Here is an 18,768-nt window from a genome sequence, read left to right on the forward strand (position 1 = left end):
TATTGATGTTACACTATTTTTCCCACTTGTTTTCTTTGTCCTTTAAGTATCTGATACAGTATCTATTATCATTGTATTAAGTCTTTAAATGAATAGCATGTTTATTTTAACTCTTTGCATGATTCCATGTATAAATTTTTAACATTTTTGTCTATTATAACTTTTGGAATTAAATTTGGATGAGTTTTAGTTAAGAGTTCCATAAGGCTACCACCAGGTGTTTAACTGACAATCTTGCAATTGTTACAGCTACAGACCATCTTATGATAATGGGCTAACCAACTATATAAAATCTTCAGAGACTGGAGTCTTACAGGGAATTGGGGGGATTTCCTTTACTTCTGAAAAAGGAGGTAGAATAATGAAGGAAAACTGGTATATAGTGCTGCTATCACCTCTATTTTTCTCTTGAAATCAAGGTATAGCTAAAGTAATAATATTTTCACCAAGGACCTTTGTTCACAGTGGGTCCAAGGATGTGTGCAGGCAGCTATAGCTGGACTAGTTTACCTAGGCCTGCTTTCCTTAATCTAATCAATAGGAAGTTATGACTATTGGGCAAAAGTTTAGGTTGGTAGGATGACCACCTGTGTGTTTTCTGGAGATTTTGCTTATTTAGTAAATTTTTTAAAGCATGTGTTTTATTAAAACACTCTGAAATATTCAAAGGTTTAGAGGATACTGTTCTTACTTTTTAGAGAGCTAATACTCTAGTAGTAGAGAATGAAGGGAGGTTGTACTATGATATTTTGAGATATTTTTCCAACTCTCATCCTATGTTCCTAAGACATATAGATAAAAATAAAGTTCTGTACAAAGTCATAGATGATAAATGCCATTATTAGTGATACAAATGAAGTACTACAGAATATAGGGATCCTGCAGCATTTGGGAGGTTAGAGAACAAAATCTGATTGTTTCCTCCTAGATATACTCTCATCTCTAGATTTTCATGACACTATTTCCTAATTCTTTTCCTGTCTGTCTAAACATTCCTTTTCAGGTTCCTTAGCTGGATCTTCAGTACTTGTCTTGAGTTCCCTTCTCTTTTTCCTCCTTAAAATCTCACTTGGTGAAACTCCCATTAATTTAGTTATAATTTCTATGCTAATGATTCCCACAACTATATATCCTGTCCCATACTCATATCTTCAGCCAGCTGCTTCTTAAACTTTTCAAACTGGATGTCTCATAGATATCTCAATTTCATCGCATCCAAATAGAACTCATTATCTATTTTTCCCAAACCATTTTCCCTTCTAAACTTCCCTATTATTGTTGAGAGCACCACTATCCTTAAGCCATTCAGAATTACCATCTCAGCTTTCCTATTACATTTATTTCACTTATCCATTCTGTTGCTGTCCTGTTTCTACCCTTAAAACTCTATCTTAGTCATCCCCTTTTTTCTACTCACATAACCAGCATTCTAATTTGGACTATCATCACTGCATACCTAGACTTTTATAATAGCATTCTAAGTAGGCTCCCTGCAACAGATCTCTCAAGTTCATCCTTTCCTCCACTGCCAAAGTAATTCATCTATATCATAGGTCTGACCATGTTGTCATGTTGCTAAGTGAAGTTAATGGCTCTTTATCACCTTCAGGATTGAAAATACAGTCCTCTCTTTGGAATATAAAGCTCTGCTTTCTACCTTTCTAGCCTTCTTACAACTTATTCCCCTTCATGATCCAGTCATACATATTGGCCTACTAGTCATGTTCCTTGAACTTTGTCTTCTGCCTTTTTACCTTTGACTACCCATCCCTTCAATGCTCTATGCCCAATTTAGCTCCATTTCTTCATTTCCTTGACTTCCTTCTACATTTAGCCCAAATCCCACCTTCTGCAAGATACTTTTCCCAGATCTATAAAGTAGATAAAGCTATTCTGAAAACGGAAGGCATTTGAAACTGAAGGAGAAGGACCAGAAAAGGCCTTTCTATAAAAGGAGGTGGATTTCATCTGAACTGTGAAGGGAATGGTAAGATTTCAATAGAAGCAGTTCTAGAGAAAATATTAAAAAGTATAGAAATTAGCAATGCAATGACCCAGGACAATTCTGAGGGATTTATGGAAAAGAACCATACCCACATTCAGAGGAAGAACTACAGGAGTGGAAACAGAAGAAAAACAACTACTTGAACACATGGGTTGAGGCGAACATGATTGGGGATGTAGACTGGAAACTACCACACCAATGCAACTATCAACAATTTGGAAATATGTCTTGATCAATGACACATGTTAAAACCAGTGGAAATACACATCAGCCATGGTGGAGGGAGCTCGGGGCGTGAAGGGGAAAGAGCATGAATTATGTAACCAGGTTAACTTTTCTAAAAAATAAATATTAATAAATGTTTAAAAAAAGTATAGAAATTAGAGAGTGCAAATATGTTAAATGATTGATTTGGTTAGAATATATGGTTTATACAGGGAAGTAGGGAGAGAGAAGATTAGAAATGTTAGAGGCCAGATTACAGGATGGCTTTAATGCTAGACTGATGAGTTTGAATATTATATTGTAGTAGGGAACCTTTTAAGATTCTAGCATAGGATATTATATGTCCATTTCAGTGCTCTCAGAAGATGTTTTTTGAGAGTTGTTTGTAGGAATGAGTTGGAGAGGTCTGAAACTAGAGATGATGTGGGTGTTATAGTAGAAATAGTATAAAAGAAAGGCATATGGAAGACATGAAGAAGAACTGTAGAAATAAATGACATGAAAAGTGAAAAGAAAGAACAAGGTTAGGGAGGAATTGAAGATGCCTTTTTTCTGTTTCAAACTTAGATGAAGGGGGTGGAAATGATATCATATGGAATTTCAGGACGTTATCCTAAATGTGTTGTTTAGGTAGAGTGATCACCCCTCTTTTAAACTGTTATTGGCTCATTTTCCTTACAAATTTTTATTCAATATTTTAAGATAATCAAATAGTACTTCTCATTCCTTCATAAATAAAAATGCATAGTTTCTCTTATTAATCAGTCTGTTCTAAGTATCACTCCCTATTAATTAAAATGGAGAAGCCTCTTTTCCCATAATCTTTCACTTATCTCTTTAAATAAACATCAATGCTTCATAATAAACAGTGTAAACAACAATATAATGCCATTTGAATATTTCATGTGAGCAGCATAATGAGAGTCACTGATAGCAATCATCTGGAAACAAGCCTAATTCATTCAGTTATCCCAGAATTAAAGTCTTTTCCTAAGAGTTATTTCTACACAAAGTAAGAGTTAAATTCAGTTCTCTCAGGAAATGAGATCTAGTAATATTTTTCCTTCTTTCTATATATAAAACACAATACTCCATTATGTACATAGTTATTTACATGTTGTCTCTCCCATTATAATGTGAGCTCTTGAGGATAGGCATCCTATTTTTACACTTCTTTGTTTCCCTAGCACTCACCCAGCACCAGGCAAATAGTTAGTACTTAATAAATGTTTGCTATTGCTGCTGAAATGTCTCACAAGACTTTCTTTCCTTGACAATTGACTCACTTCTTATTTCAGGAAAAATATTTTCTTAGTCTTCGACCTCACTTTCTTTCTTTCTTTTTTTTTTTAAAACCCTCACCTTCTGTCTTAGAATCAATATCCAGTATTGATTCTAAGGCAGAAGAGTGGTAAGGGCTAGTAGGCAATGGGAGTTAAGTAACTTGTCTAAGGTCACACAGCTAGGAAGTGTCTGAGGCCAAATTTGAACCCAGGACCTCCCATCTCTGGGCCTGGCTCTCAATCCACTGAGCCACCTAGCTGCCCCTCATCCTCACTTTCTTAACAGATATTTTTACTTATCTAATGGTTCTTTCTTGGGTTCATCCTTTTCTGTCTCCTACATATGATCAGTCTCTAAGATTCCATCCTTAAGACCCCTTCTTTTTTCATCAACTTCTCACATTTTAGGAAGCTAATTCCAAAAATCTTTGTCATAGTTCTGACCTCTCTTCAGAGCTTAAATTTTAATTGTCAACTGGAGATTTCCTCAACTGTTTTGTCAGAAGCTTAAATTTAACCCATCTTAAACTAAAACCATCTTCTATCCCCAAAATAGGTCTTCCTATTTTCCAAATGTCTAGTAAGGATATTCTGACACTAGTTTAAGTAAATATTGTCACAGAAACAATGGATCCAAGTGTTGAATCTTTAAGAAGGAACAGGTTTTTAAATATAACTAATATGGAAATTAAAAAAAATTTAATTTTAATAACAAATTTCCATATAAGTTTTCTAAAGTTATATGGCCCCTATTGTCTGTCTCCCTTCTCCCCTCACCACTCTTAGAGCTGACAAGCAATTCAATATGGATTATATATGTATTATCACACAAAACATTTTATGGAAATATTTTTTGCATAACTTCACATGTAATGGATATCACATTGTTTGCCTTCTCAATAGATTGAAGAGGGGGAATGGGAAGGAGGGAGAGAATTTGTAACTTAATTTAAAAAGAAATGTTCAAAATAAATAAATATTTAATGTTTAAAAAGACAAGCAGGAGGCAGCTGGGTAGCTCAGTGGATTGAGAGTCAGGCATAGAGACAGGAGATCTTAGGTTCAAATCTGGCCTCAGACACTTCCCAGCTGTGTGACCCTGGGCAAGTCACTTGACCCCCATTGCCTAGCCCTTACCACTCTTCTGCCTTGGAACCAATACACATTATTGATTTCAAGAGAGAAGGTAAGGGTTTTAAAAAAAAAAGACAAGCACAATTAAATTGAATTGTTTGTGAATTATGTAGAGAATAATTGATATAGGGCTCAAAAAGAGAGATGACTTCCAGCTTGGGACAATTGAAAAATAATTTACAAAAAAGATAGGCTTTGAGCTTATCTTGATGGCTAGATAGGATTTAAAATAGTTAAAATTGGGGTGTTGATAGTTCAAGCATGTGAACAAAGTTCGGAAACACAGCATTGTGAAGTATGCTAGGAACACTAAATTTGACTGAAGTTGAGAATTCACATAGAAAATAGTGGAAGATAAGGTTTAAAATACTGAGAAAGACCTATTAATGGAAGATGTGGCATGCAAGACATTATCATTTAGACTTGATTTTTTGGAAAGTGATAAATGAATGAACATTTTATTTATAAGAAAGTTAACATGATAAAAGTATTTTAAGATGACTTAATAGTAATATACAGAATGAATTGGAACTGGGGAAAAAAACTTGAGCTTAGGAGACCTGAAAAAATTTGAGTATGTGGTATTATAGGAGTCTAAACTTGGAAAATGGTATTTGGGTATAGAAAGAAAGGAACTGAGTGCATTTGAGAGAGAAATTGTCCAGTATAAGAACTTAGCATGTGAAAGACTCATTGCTGGAGAATATTCACAAATGGTAATGCAGTTTCATGTACTGCTTGTATTTTACTTTTAGGGTTGGATTAAAAACACAACCTGAATCAAAATGCCCTGAACTCCTTGCCAATTACTGTGACATGTTGCTAAGAAAAACACCACTAAGCAAAAAACTAACCTCTGAAGAAATCGAAGCCAAACTTAAAGAAGTGGTATGTGAATTATTTTTTTTTTTTTTGGTATGGTGATGTTCTTGTTTTGATTCTGGTTTTTCTCTGATAGCATCAATTAAGACTTTCAGTGTAATAAATATAAGATCTATAAAATCTTAATATCAATATAAAGTTATCAGTCACAGTTTTACCCAAAAGCAACACTGAGAATGAACATCACTGTGTTGCTTCCTTCTTGTTTTATTTTTTGCAAAATTCCTTTGATTTCTGTTTAAGTGCTGTAAAAAATAAGATGGAGCTCAGGTGCTAGGGAGCACAACTGCTACCCATTTTGACTGAATTTCAAAAAGTCCTGAAGTGATTATTCAAACAGGAGATGTATAAAAATTGCTGCTCTGTAAGCCTCATCATTATAGCTCCCAGGATTAACAGGAAGTATAAAAGAGAATAGAAACAGGCAAGAAAATGGTAGTGAAAAACAGATATAAAAACATCAACGAGATAGGTTGGATACCGGAAAAAAAGAAATGGAGAGACATGAGGGTAAACTGTACCCCTTCAGTTAAAAAATTCACTACTTGTTTTCAGAATTCTAAAAGAGTCTGCTTTTTAAAGGATGCCATAGGGTAGTTTGTCTCAATCCAAAGTGACTTGGCCAGCATTTTAATCAGAAAACCAGTGGTTCTGCCAGGATTAATTACCCTATGAAAAAAGACACATAGCTAGAAGAGGCCTTCTGTTGTACATTTTGGGATGAGATGAGAGTCCACACCTAGCTGGTAGAAATTGAATGTGGTTTTGTTTCCCATGCAGCTCTTGGTACTTAAATATGTACAAAACAAAGATGTTTTTATGAGATATCACAAAGCTCACTTAACACGGCGTCTGATTCTGGATATCTCCGCTGACAGTGAAATTGAAGAGAATATGGTAGAATGGCTAAGAGTAAGTAACTACAATGTTTTCATGTGATCCTTCAATTCCTTATTTCTCAGTTCAGAATATGCTAGGCACTTACTAGATGCTTTTTTTTTTTTCCTCAACCCATGCCTTCTTAGAATCAATACTTTATATTAGTTATAAGGCAGAAGAGTGATATGGGTTAGGTAATGGGGGTTAAATGACTTGCCCAGGGTCACATAGCCAGGAAGTATCTGAGCACAGATTTGAACTCAGGACCTCTGATCTCTTAACTACTGAACCACTTAACTATCTCCTTCGTAGATGCTTTTTGATGTTGATATATTTGATTAATTTTCCAAACCTTATGAACTTCCCTTTATGGTGAGTAAGTAGGAAAGATTATAAAATGAAATTCCAGATCTATGAATTAAATTTGTGGCTTTAGAAAAAATAATTTTTATGAATCTGTAAAGCTACCTATGTAATTGTAGAAATTTAAGTGGTTTCCAATAGTCTAGAAGGAAAAGTAACTTTTCTTTACTTTCATTTCTTTTATTTCATCCTAATTAGCCAATTAGTGCTGATAGCTCCTTGTATCTTCTCCTTTACAATTACCACCAGGTTTATGATTGGAAATTAATTTATTTCCTGTGTATTGATGTACATATTTTATCTCCCCCATTAGAATGTAAGTTCCTTGAAGGCAAGAATTGTTTTTGCTTTTTTTTTTTTAACCGTTGACACATAGTATTCAGCTTAATAAATGCTTGTTGATTGATTGAGTCATTGATTAACTTCATACAGGCCAACAACAGGATCCCTTTCACCTTTGTGGGGTTTTTTGTTTCAAAGAAGAGTGAATGCTTAGAGCTGGGAATGTCCTTAGAAGTTATTAAGTACATCTCCCTTAGTTTACAGATCAGGAAATCAAGACTTAGAGAGGTCCAAGGCCATACATGCAATAAAAATGGTACTGCTGAAATTTGAATTTAGATTTCTGACTCCCAATTCCCAGTCTTCTACAATTTAATGCCTTATATTAAGAAAGTAAAAAATAAAGATCTTTGTGAATTGATATATAATAAAGTAAGCACCTTATTACAACAACATAAATGGAAAAATCACTAAAAAGAAGTTGAGTACTGAATAATTTTTTTAAATAATGAAGTTTCCAGAAAACAAAATGAAATATAATTGCCCCCAATCAAGAGACTACTAGGAGAGAATTGTTTTATGTATTGTTAGATGTAGTCACTGTACTGGTTATTTTTGCGTGATTGACTTTCTTTGTCACAAGGGAACATTCATTCATTTCTCAGAATTGCATTTTTGAGAACCTTCTAGTCCTCTTGGATAGAGAGTTTGAAATGACTGTTTATTGTTTTCTCCCATTTGAATGTTAGCTCTCTAAGAAAAGAACTATCTTGCTTTTCTCATTGTGTCACCAGTGTTTGTACATAGTAAGCACTTAAACTTTTTTTTCTTTTATTCATTCATTCATGAAAATAATATGAGGACAAAAATTAAAACATAAGTCTTTTAAAAATTGCATCAGCTTCTTAAAAATCATTATGATATAATTTGACCCATGTTTTAATATATTCATCTCTATTTCAATTCCACATACTATAAATTTAGTCTTTACTTATTCTCTAGGAATAAAATTTAGCATGTTTTGGTGTCCTAGCAAACTAGATAGAATTTTATTTTACGTAAGGCAGTTTTATAATTATAAAACTGCTTAATTATAATGATGTAAAAGTGAGAGTGAGCTTTGCTCTATCCTGGCAAAGGCAAACAGATTGTGTTATTCCCCCTTCAATTTCTCATGCCTTCTTTCTTTTTTCCTTTTTTTCTTGAATTTATTTTTTAAATTTGTAAAACCTTTATCTTCTGTCTTATTATTGTTACAGATAAAATTAATATAGATGGATATATTTAAAGATATTAGGGTTTTATTAACGGCCATATTGATAATTAAAAAGAACCACGTGCCTGCTAAGATCTAATTCAAATGTCCTGCCCATGCTTACCCTCTGGCTGCTTCCTAGGAAGGAGGAAGTACCAATCAAGTTCTCCCTATTTAAGCTTCTGTTACATTGGTTCACATCACCATGTAAGATAGGAAGCCTCTTGAATCATGGGAAATGTAGAGGTTTTTTTTGTTTTTTGTTTTTTGTTTTTAAACCCTTAACTTCTGTGTATTGGCTCCTTGGTAGAAGAGTGGTAAGGGTGGGCAATGGCCCAGGGTCACACAGCTGGGAAGTGTCTGAGGCTGGATTTGAACCTAGGACCTCCTGTCTCTAGGCCTGACTCTTAAGCTGCCCCTTGGGAAATGTAGTTTTCAAGTCCCCTAAATGTCCACAGGAAGTTTATATCATGGATCTCAATATTAAGACCCCCAAATTTCCAATATCACGTTATCATTCTAAGACAGAAGAGTGGCAAGGGCTAGGTGGTCAGCATTAAGTGACTTGCCCAGAGTGACAGCTAGGAAGTACACATGCCTTCTTGAAGCTTATCCATATAACCTTAGCTACTGAGGGGCATGTCTAGAGTTGGAAGGGTAAATTTTCTTGTAATTTTGACAAGTCTCAAGAAGTCAAACCTGCAAACATTTATTAAATACCTACCATGAGCCAGGAATTAAGCTAAGACTTGGATATATAAAGAAAGATCTTAAGTGCTATCTTCACTGTTTTTTTGTTTAAACAACAAAGTTTTAACAGTTTTTCAATTGCTATGTTCTAATGTTACTTTTCTTATAAGCATTGCATCTTCATAAAGCTTCAATTGTGGTATGTTAAAAATGGGCAAAAACGTATGGTTGCACTTAGGAGCATCCTAAATGTTGTGCAGAATATTGATATATTTATTTAAGACTTTAGTTATTGTGTTAACTAAAATTTTCAAATTTATGCCTCTTCCATAGAGCATTCAGCTTTAGCTGTAGTTTTAATTTATATTTTTAAAAATCTCTTTTCCGTTTCTGTAGGAAGTGGGCATGCCAGCAGATTATGTAAACAAGCTTGCTAGGATGTTCCAGGACATTAAAGTGTCAGAAGATTTGAACCAAGCTTTTAAGGAAATGCATAAGAATAATAAATTGGCTTTACCAGGTACTATTTTGTTATCTCCAGGGTTTTTTTTTTTAGTAGATACTAGTGACTTATAATGACTTAAAAATAAAGATTCAATTCAATTCAGCACACACTAATTAAACCCTAACTTTGGATAGCTTACTTTATATAACAGTTCATAGGACTTAATTATAATAAAAAATAAAAGGATAAATTAAAGGAATTATACATTATTTCAGATATATATCTCTCACTTTTTGAGGTTGTTATCATGGAAAACAATTCCTGTATACTTCAACACACGTATCTTTAAATCAGAAACAGAATATTGGACTTAGTGTTTACTCAATCTTACATTTTCTTGGTTGTAAAGTCCCTTGTTTTTATCAACAAAATACATCTAATTTTTATGACCATTACCATTTGGCTTTTACATATCATTTCATATTTTAAAATATCTTGCCTATAGCTGACTCAGTGAATATTAAAATTCTGAATGCTGGTGCCTGGTCCAGAAGCTCTGAAAAAGTATTTGTTTCCCTTCCCACTGAGCTAGAGGATTTGATCCCTGAAGTAGAAGAATTCTACAAAAAAAATCATAGTGGCAGAAAATTACATTGGCACCATCTCATGTCAAATGGGATTGTAAGTATATTTTTATCTGGATATTATTATGTAATATTTCTCTTCTGATACCAGTTTACTGACATATATATATAGTCATTACCAAGTAATTTTCGGCATTATTGTTTAATGTTTACAGATAACATTTAAGAATGAAGTTGGGCAGTATGACTTAGAAGTAACAACATTTCAGCTGGCTGTACTGTTTGCTTGGAACCAAAGACCAAGGGAAAAGATCAGCTTTGAAAATCTTAAGCTAGCAACTGAACTTCCAGATGCTGAACTTAGAAGAACTTTATGGGTATAGATTTTTCTTTATAACTTCTGAATTTATTTTTAAATTTTCTTTTTAGTTCAATAATATTTTTTCCCAATTAAATGTAAAAACAAGTTTTAATATTCATTTTCTAACATTTTGAGTTCCAAATTCTCTCCCTCCCTCCTTTTCATGCCCCTCCCTAAGATGCTGAGATGGTAAGCAGTTTGATAGAGGATATACTGATGTTACCATGCACAATATTTGTACAATATTCATAATGTTGTAGAAGAAAATGAATATAAAAAATGAGGAAAATCATATGCCTCAATCTGCATTTAGACTCTCATCAGTCTTTCTCTAGTGTTGGATAGCATTTTTCATCATGGGTCCTCTTGAGTTGTCTTGCTGATAATAGCTAGGTTATTTACAGTTGATCATCAGACATTATTGCTATTACCATATACAAAGCAAAGCTCACTTTGCTTTGCATGAGCTCATATAAGTGTTTCCAGATTTTTTTTGAAGTCATTCTGTTCACCATAATATTCCATTATAATTATTTGCCACAACTTGTTTCTCCATTCCCCATTTGATGGTCATTCCTCCAGTTCTTTGCCACCACAAAACCTCCCTCCTGCCCCTTTTGTTAAATATTCTTTGGGATATAGACCTATTCATAATACTGCTTTTTAGAAAAAAGCAATAATTAGTCTTTTGGTAATTCTTTAATAGATTTTTTAGAATGTCAAAAATGCTCATACTTTGACAAATGATAGTAGGTGATCTAATTACAACACAAGTCCTCAGAGAAATAAATCTGATGTGTTAGCTATATTAGCACTTCAGTGTCCCCTTATGATACCAAAAGAATTACGTTTTAATCTAGCAAATAAGGATATGCAGGTTCATAGCCCTTTGGGAGTCATTCCAAATTGCTCTCCAAAAATGGTTGGATCATTTGATTTAACTCCACCAACAGTGCATTAATGTCTCAATTTTCCCATGGTCCCCTCCAACATTTATTATTTTTCCTTTTTATCATATTAGGCAATCTGATAAGTATGAACTGGTACCTCAGAGTTGTTTTAATTTGAATTTCTCTTATCAAGAGGGACTTTGAGCATTTTCCCATATAACTATAGATAGCTTTTGATTTCTTCATCTGGAAACTGCATGTTCACATCCTTTGATAATTTATCAATGAAGGATTGACTTGTAGTAAAAAAGTGAGGCCTTTGGTCAGAGATTCTTGCTATAAATTTTTCCTCCTTTTTTCTGTTTTTATTCTAATCTTGGTTGCATTGGTTTTCTTTTGTATAAAACTTTTAATTTAATGTAATCAGTTATCCATTTTATATCTCATAATTCTATCTCATTTGGCCCTAAATTCTTCCCTTATCTGTTGATCAGACAGTTAAACTATTCGTGCTCCCCTAATTTTCTTATGGTATTCCCCTTTATTCCTAAATAACATAGCTTTTTTTACCTTATCTTGATATATGCTGACATGTTGATCTATACCTAGTTTTAGCCCTACTGTTTTCCAGTTTCCCCAGCAGTTTTTGTCAAATAGTGAGTTATTATCCCAAAAGCTTGGATCTTTGAGTTTATCAAACACTAGATTACTATGGTCATTTATTACTGTATATTGGGTGTTAGGCTAGATTCTTGACAAAGTAATTTCACTAGTATAGGATGTTCAATATTCCTCTTGGCTTCTAGCAATGAAACTGACACATTTTTCAATGTACAATCAAGGGTTTTCACATTTTTCTTTCTATTATTGTAATCCCAGCATTGCTTAATAGACAGTGTCAGCTTGAATTCAGGAAGACCTGAATTTAAATCTTTTTTTTTTTTAAACCCTTATCTTCTGTCTTGGAGCCAAGACTGTGTATTGGCTCCAAGGCAGAAGAGTAGTAAGGGCTAGGCAATGGGGGTCAAGTGACTTGCCCAGGGTCACACGGCTGGGAAGTGTCTAAGGCCAAATTTGAACCTAGGACCTCCCGTCTCTAGGCCTGACTCTCAATCCACTGAGCTACCCAGCTGCCCGGCTGGATTCATATGTTATATCTTTTACTAGCTATGTGACCATGGAAAAATCACTTGACACCTCTTTTTTCTACAGACAATATTCTATAGGATTTATATATTAAGCCAGAAACTCCATTCTGCATTGGTGAAAAGTTTCTGTACTGAGTGTGGGCACAAAAGGGCACACTGAAGTCACAGGTCCTTTGTTTTATCCATGTTTCATTTTGTATAAATCATATCACCTCTGTAATACACATAGAATATTTTCTAGATTCAGTGCTTCATAAATCATATTACCTCTGTAATACACATAGAATATTTTCTAGATTCAGTAAAATCAGTTCAGTACTAGAGCTGCAAACATTTTTCTCTTATTCCTTTTTTGAAGAACCACAATCTCTTACTGTTGTACATACCAGTAGACAAATTGAAGCCACAGATAAGTGTCTGGATTTGAAATAACTAAGAGAGAACTTATAAGTGTTCTGTGGTTAAGTGGAGGTAGAGAAGATAGAAGGATAAAAAAATTAGATGTTCCCAGGGAACATGCCCTCTCCATGCCTAGGGAAGATTCCCTCTCTCAGCTGGAATTACTTTCTCCAGCAATCATAAATAATCTTTATCCTCATTTCTACTTCATCTCCTATTATCATGTGTTTTCATGTTATGCACATAAGGTGGTAGACAGGTGACTTGTAAGCCCTACTGTTGAAAGATATACTCACCCTACAGAGATCAGATTTATTGAAGTAAGCAGCAAATAAATGATTGGATATTTATTTTTTAGCTACTTTTTACTAATGTGTTTTTTTTCTTTCTTCTGCATAGTCTCTTGTAGCTTTTCCAAAGCTCAAACGACAAGTTTTATTGTATGAACCACAAGTCGTCTCACCCAAAGACTTTACAGAAGGGACCCTCTTCTCAGTGAACCAGGAATTCAGTTTAATGTAAGACTTATGATTATTGGTCTAAAAGTAAAATCTTTCCTAGGATTGTTAGTGCTTTGTTTTCAGGATAAACTTAGAGGAATGTAAAACTCAGAACCTAACCATTTCATGATCTGGGGCCTACATCCCACTAGGAATATATCACATGACTAAGAACTTAGACTCTGACATTATATAATCCTACTATTTAGCTTTTGTTCCAAAAAAATGTCAGAAGTGGTGAAAGAAATAATCCTGGTGTTTGAGAATCTGTCAGAATCTAATATACTATGATAAAAGACTATATAGTACAAGCTGTTACTATTGTAATGTTTTACTTGTATTAATATGGTCTCTGGTCTGGAGGTCAGTAAGAGGTTTATAATTTACCTATTTTAAATTTATATAAATTTTACATTACATTCAAATGCTACTTGAAGCCATTATTATTTTTTCATTTCTATACTTTTAATCACTTTACTTGTCAATATAAATTATGTTAAATCATGTTACCAGTTACAAATATGGCTTTCTTGTTTTAGTAGATGGGGTTTTTGTTTGACATGTAGAAAAATTGCCTTCTATTAACTGCCCTCAGCTCCAAGCTTAGATCTCCAACTACAATACTTGACAGCTCTTCTTGGATGTGCCATAGGCATCCATTATATCCCCAAATCAAATTTATTGTCTTTCTGCTTTAACTTACCCTTCTCTCTTAAATCTTCATTTCTGTTAAGGATGCTAGCATTCTTTCAGTCTTCCAAGTTGGCAACTTAGGAGTCATCTTTGACCTTTCATTCTCATCCAACCATTACCCCATACCCAATTCCTTCTCTCTTGTTACACCAATGGCCTCCGAATTGATCTCCATATACCGTTTCCTCTATTCTGTAGCTTCCAAATTAATATTCCTAAAATGTAGGTTTCCTGTCAGAAAACTTTTGTGGCTACTAGTTACCTCTAAGATAAAACACAAATTCCATTTGGTATTTAAAGCTCTTTGTAATCAGACTTCAGCCTTTTTTCTGGGGGCATTGTACATAAATTTTAGGCACTTTATATTCTAGCCAAATTCTATAATTCACTGTTCCCCGTACGAGACAACCTCTCTCCTGACTCCAGACCTTGTATGGTCTATCCATCTGGAATGCTTTTCTCTTCCCTAATGCTATTTCTCATCAAAGAGAAGAGTACTGCATTTTTTAAGAGACATTCATTGATTTCTTCAGCGATTTGCCTGAACTCTAGTCATATTTTTCCTGTCTTTATTTTCACTGTAAACATATGGTATTCTGCCATAGCCAAGCTCTTTTCTGCCCCTGCCCAGGATACCTGCAGGGCAGGATTGTTTCATTTTTGTCCTTCTGGCCAGTTCCCTTGCATGCTGCTTGCCTCATAAATGCTTATTGATTGATGTAACTCTTTATAGGAAAATAGAACATTGCTAAGAGAATTTCTCTGCCCATACTTGTCTGTTTTTTGTTTTTTCCCTAGCAGAGTAGTTTAAAGTACAACTAGCAATTTGCATCTTTTTTAGGAAAGTAATATGGTATATTTTTGTTTCTAGACTTCTCCTCTTCCTGGTTTGCAACTTCTAGTTTTATAGAATGGCTAGGGAACCATAAGATTGTTTGACTTTTCCTTGATCAAACATCCAATAAGATCATAGATCTAGAACAAAAAGAGACCCCAAAGATCATATTAACCACCTCTTCATTTTATAGATGAGGAAACAAAAGACCCAGAAAGTTTGTATGATTTGCTCATTGCTAATAGGGTCACAGTTCTAGAACAAAAAGGATTTTCTTACCTGAACTCCGTTATTTTTAGTTCCTTGACTTACCCAAGGCCACCATGGTAGTAAGTAGAAAAGACTCAGGATTTCAGTGCAATTCTTATGACTCTTATTTCTGCTTATTTTTCATTGCCTGGGCTGATACTCTCTGTGTACACAAGGCAGGACTTCAGCTCCTCTTCCTGACTGGAAAGCCAGCTCTCTCTTCACTACATCATTTTTTCCTTTCACTTCTCATGGATATATTCAATGTCCAGATCAGGGGTCGGCAACGTATGGCTCTCAAGCCATAACTGGCTCTTTTGAGGGCCAGATGTGGCTCTTTCTGCAGGAGCTATAAAGTCAATTTTTTTTCAGGTGCTGTTACAGGAGTGTGCACTGTGAGCACCATACGGCTCTCACGAAATTACATTTTAAAAAATGTGGCGTTTATGGCTCTCACGGCTAAAAAGATTGCCGACCCCTGGTCCAGACCAATACCCAGTCTTTTATGATCTCACATATAATGATTAAAAGAGAAAATTCGCTAGTGACTAAAATTGATGGGCTTTGTTTTGGTTTTTTAGGGGAAGGAGGGAATGGAAGTAGTGTCATCATTACACATTTGCTCTGAGTATAACCTAGAGAATTTTTTTCTTATGTATTTACCTTTGCACTTGACATTTATTTAGTGACTCATTTTAACACAATATCTCAGGAAGACCATCTGGGAAATTCCAAGGAGCAGGAGAAAAGAGGGGTTTAGGATGAGAACACCTGAATTAAGTCCCAGCTGTGCTTACTATTTTTTATAACTTTGGACAAGTCACTTTGTACCTCATTTCCCCACCTATAAAGTGGGAGGAGGATTGGACTAAATGACTTGAGGTCCTTTCTGATTCCAAATCTTTGGCACTATCTACTCTGAACCTAAGAAAATTTGTAATATATGGCAAGAGATAAGATTTAGGTTCAAAATCCACTTAATAAAGAAATCCTTAGACAAGTTGTTGTGCCTGTTTGAACTTCAAGACTAGATCTCAGAGGTTCCTTCTGTTATATTATCACATTATGTAACATTATACTATTATATTAACAAATTCTATATTGCTACTTAATTTTTTAAATAGTTGAGTATTCCAGTCCCATTATGGAATTTTCTTCTGTTTCATATAGTTGTCATTGTTTATCTTTTTGAGACTTTCTCTTGTAAAATATCTACTTTTTTATTACTGTCTTTCATATGACCTTTACAGAAAAAATGCAAAAGTTCAGAAAAGGGGTAAGATTAACTTGATTGGGCGGTTGCAACTCACCACTGAAAGAATGAGAGAAGAGGAGAATGAAGGAATAGTTCAGCTAAGAATATTAAGAACCCAGGTATGTAATGTGAACAGAAATAACTAAATTTTGAAGTAACTTCAAAAGTATGATAGTCATCTTTGTCCACTTCTTGATTTTATAAAATAACTTTTGGTACATTATTTTCCTCAAAGCCTTAAGCTCCTTGCTGGTGAAAGTAAAGACCCAGAGCTAGAGAGCTGACAATGGGGAGTGTTGCCATAGTTAATGTTTTTCCCTTTCTACTAAAAATTCTAATAAATTGAGAAAGTCATGATGAATTCTTACTTCTTTGATTCCCAATTTAAAATCTATTTCTTATGGCCCTACATTGGTGACTTGTGATTGTGTGGATGACTTCAAGCTGTGTTCACTTCTAAGCTATGTAGTTAGAAAAAAGTTCTCCTGCATAAGCATCAGACTTTTTTAACTTATATCCCATAGGGATATATCTCATCCTAGATGATGAAATTTATAAAAACAAAAACTATTTGTTAATCAATTTTGTTTTACTTGAGAAGTTTCTGCTTTGCTTTTACTTATGTCAAAATACATTCTAATACTTAACTAAGCTATCATTCTGTTTTTAGGAGGCTATCATCCAAATAATGAAAATGAGAAAGAAAATTAGTAATGCTCAACTACAGACTGAACTAGTAGAAATATTGAAAAATATGTTCTTACCACAAAAGAAAATGATAAAAGAGCAAATCGAATGGCTTATAGAGCACAAATATATCAGAAGAGATGAGTCAGATATCAACACTTTCATATACATGGCATAACTTTGAAGACTATGGAAGATATGGAAAATCCAGATGGAGGTGTGCTTGGGCAGACAGTTGCAACAGTGTGTGCTGGAACTCATTTGGACTTTTATTACATAAATATCAAAATTCCTGCCTTACCTTACAAAAGGACTATGTTTTGCCAATTCATCAATTAGCATGATGGCACTCCCTTCATGTTGCACACTTTTAACAGCATGCTGTTTTGTGGGGAAACTTGCATTCATCAAGAGCCCATTGTGAGCTTTTAAAAATTGATTTCATTTATACCCACCAGGAAGATTACAGGTTCTTAGGAGTGGAAAGTGGGGGAGGTACTGGGGAAGGATTTTCTTTCTTTTTTTTCTTTTCTTCCTTTTACTTCCTTTTTTATTTAAAAGATAAACAGTACTTACTTGCACAAGGAATGGTCTTCAAATATTCATGCACTGAAGAACTGCTGGCTGTTTTGTTTTTTAAATGCAAGTAGGCCTAGAAATAGCACTTTCAGTTATTTGTGATCAACAGAGTAATGTACTGTCTACCTTTGGTGAACTGTTTTGTGTAATATTGGGGGAGACATACATCACAGTTGAAAAGATAACTCTTTGTTACAATATTCACTTGTTGGCTCAAACAGTGCTTCAGTATGTAGTAACTGGATCTTAACGATACACAGGTGATGTAAATGATTTCCATCTTTTAAATCTTGGCTTCCTTTAAGAGGGAGATCATCTCTTCCTTGTTTACTGTAATGTGGCATGGATATTTTTATATATTTGGCCAAGTAGTTTAACAAATAAATGAAATAGTTGCTTCATTTGTTTTAAAAAATATTGTTACACAGTTACTTTTCAAGGCCTGCAGTAGTAAAATGAACATATGTTAAATGTGTTTGGTGGTACATTTAAGATTTGTGATCCAAATATCTGCTACATATAATTAATATTTATGTTTCAGATATCTGATAAGTGCATTAAGAACAATACAAAAACTCCTACTTGGAATGTGGCACATTTACATGATTGATTTTTTTCTCATTTTTGTACTACTAACATTAAAAACAATACAAAAACTCCTACTTGGATGGGACACATATACATGATTGATTTTCTCATTTTTATACTACTAACATTTTGTGTTTTTACAGCCCAAAATACATTTCGGGGAAGGAAAGAATATGAGGAAGCTACTTTTTTAAGAGACCTATAAATCACCTGGAATTGGGAGATATGAGAAGTATCATCATAAGATGACCTATAAATGAATAAGCATAATTGATACAATCTTAGTATGAGCAGCAAACTTGCCAAATATATATAGGCTTACATGTGAACAATTAACATTTTTAAGATGTTCCAATGGCAACAATTACCTTGTTTTTTTCTGTCAGTCAATCCAAAGTAGTAACTTCATGGTTGCTGGTAACCTGGTTCCCAGAATAATAAAGTTCTTTGGACTTGGGGACATAAGTAATAATTTTAAAAAAAAAGAAAAGGGAAAAAAATTATTCCCCATTGGGAAAGAAAAGCTCAAGTTGGATTTTTATTCATTGAGGTGCAAG

At 34.1% G+C, this 18,768-nt stretch overlaps 1 protein-coding gene across 1 annotated transcript in view; it reads left to right on the top strand.

Moving 5' to 3' along the window:
• The window catches only part of CUL5 (cullin 5), a 104,645-nt gene extending 85,877 nt beyond the window's left edge, over window positions 1–18,768 (top strand). The window contains exons 13-20 of the mRNA XM_044669015.1: window positions 5,403–5,535; window positions 6,310–6,441; window positions 9,395–9,518; window positions 9,949–10,124; window positions 10,243–10,404; window positions 13,225–13,343; window positions 16,353–16,476; window positions 17,028–18,768. Of these exons, the coding sequence (XP_044524950.1) occupies window positions 5,403–5,535; window positions 6,310–6,441; window positions 9,395–9,518; window positions 9,949–10,124; window positions 10,243–10,404; window positions 13,225–13,343; window positions 16,353–16,476; window positions 17,028–17,222 (1,165 nt within the window). The 3' untranslated portion in view covers window positions 17,223–18,768. The remainder of the gene's footprint in view (window positions 1–5,402; window positions 5,536–6,309; window positions 6,442–9,394; window positions 9,519–9,948; window positions 10,125–10,242; window positions 10,405–13,224; window positions 13,344–16,352; window positions 16,477–17,027) is intronic.

Source organism: Gracilinanus agilis, chromosome 3 (genome assembly GCF_016433145.1).
Source record: "Gracilinanus agilis isolate LMUSP501 chromosome 3, AgileGrace, whole genome shotgun sequence".
NCBI lineage: Eukaryota > Metazoa > Chordata > Mammalia > Didelphimorphia > Didelphidae > Gracilinanus > Gracilinanus agilis.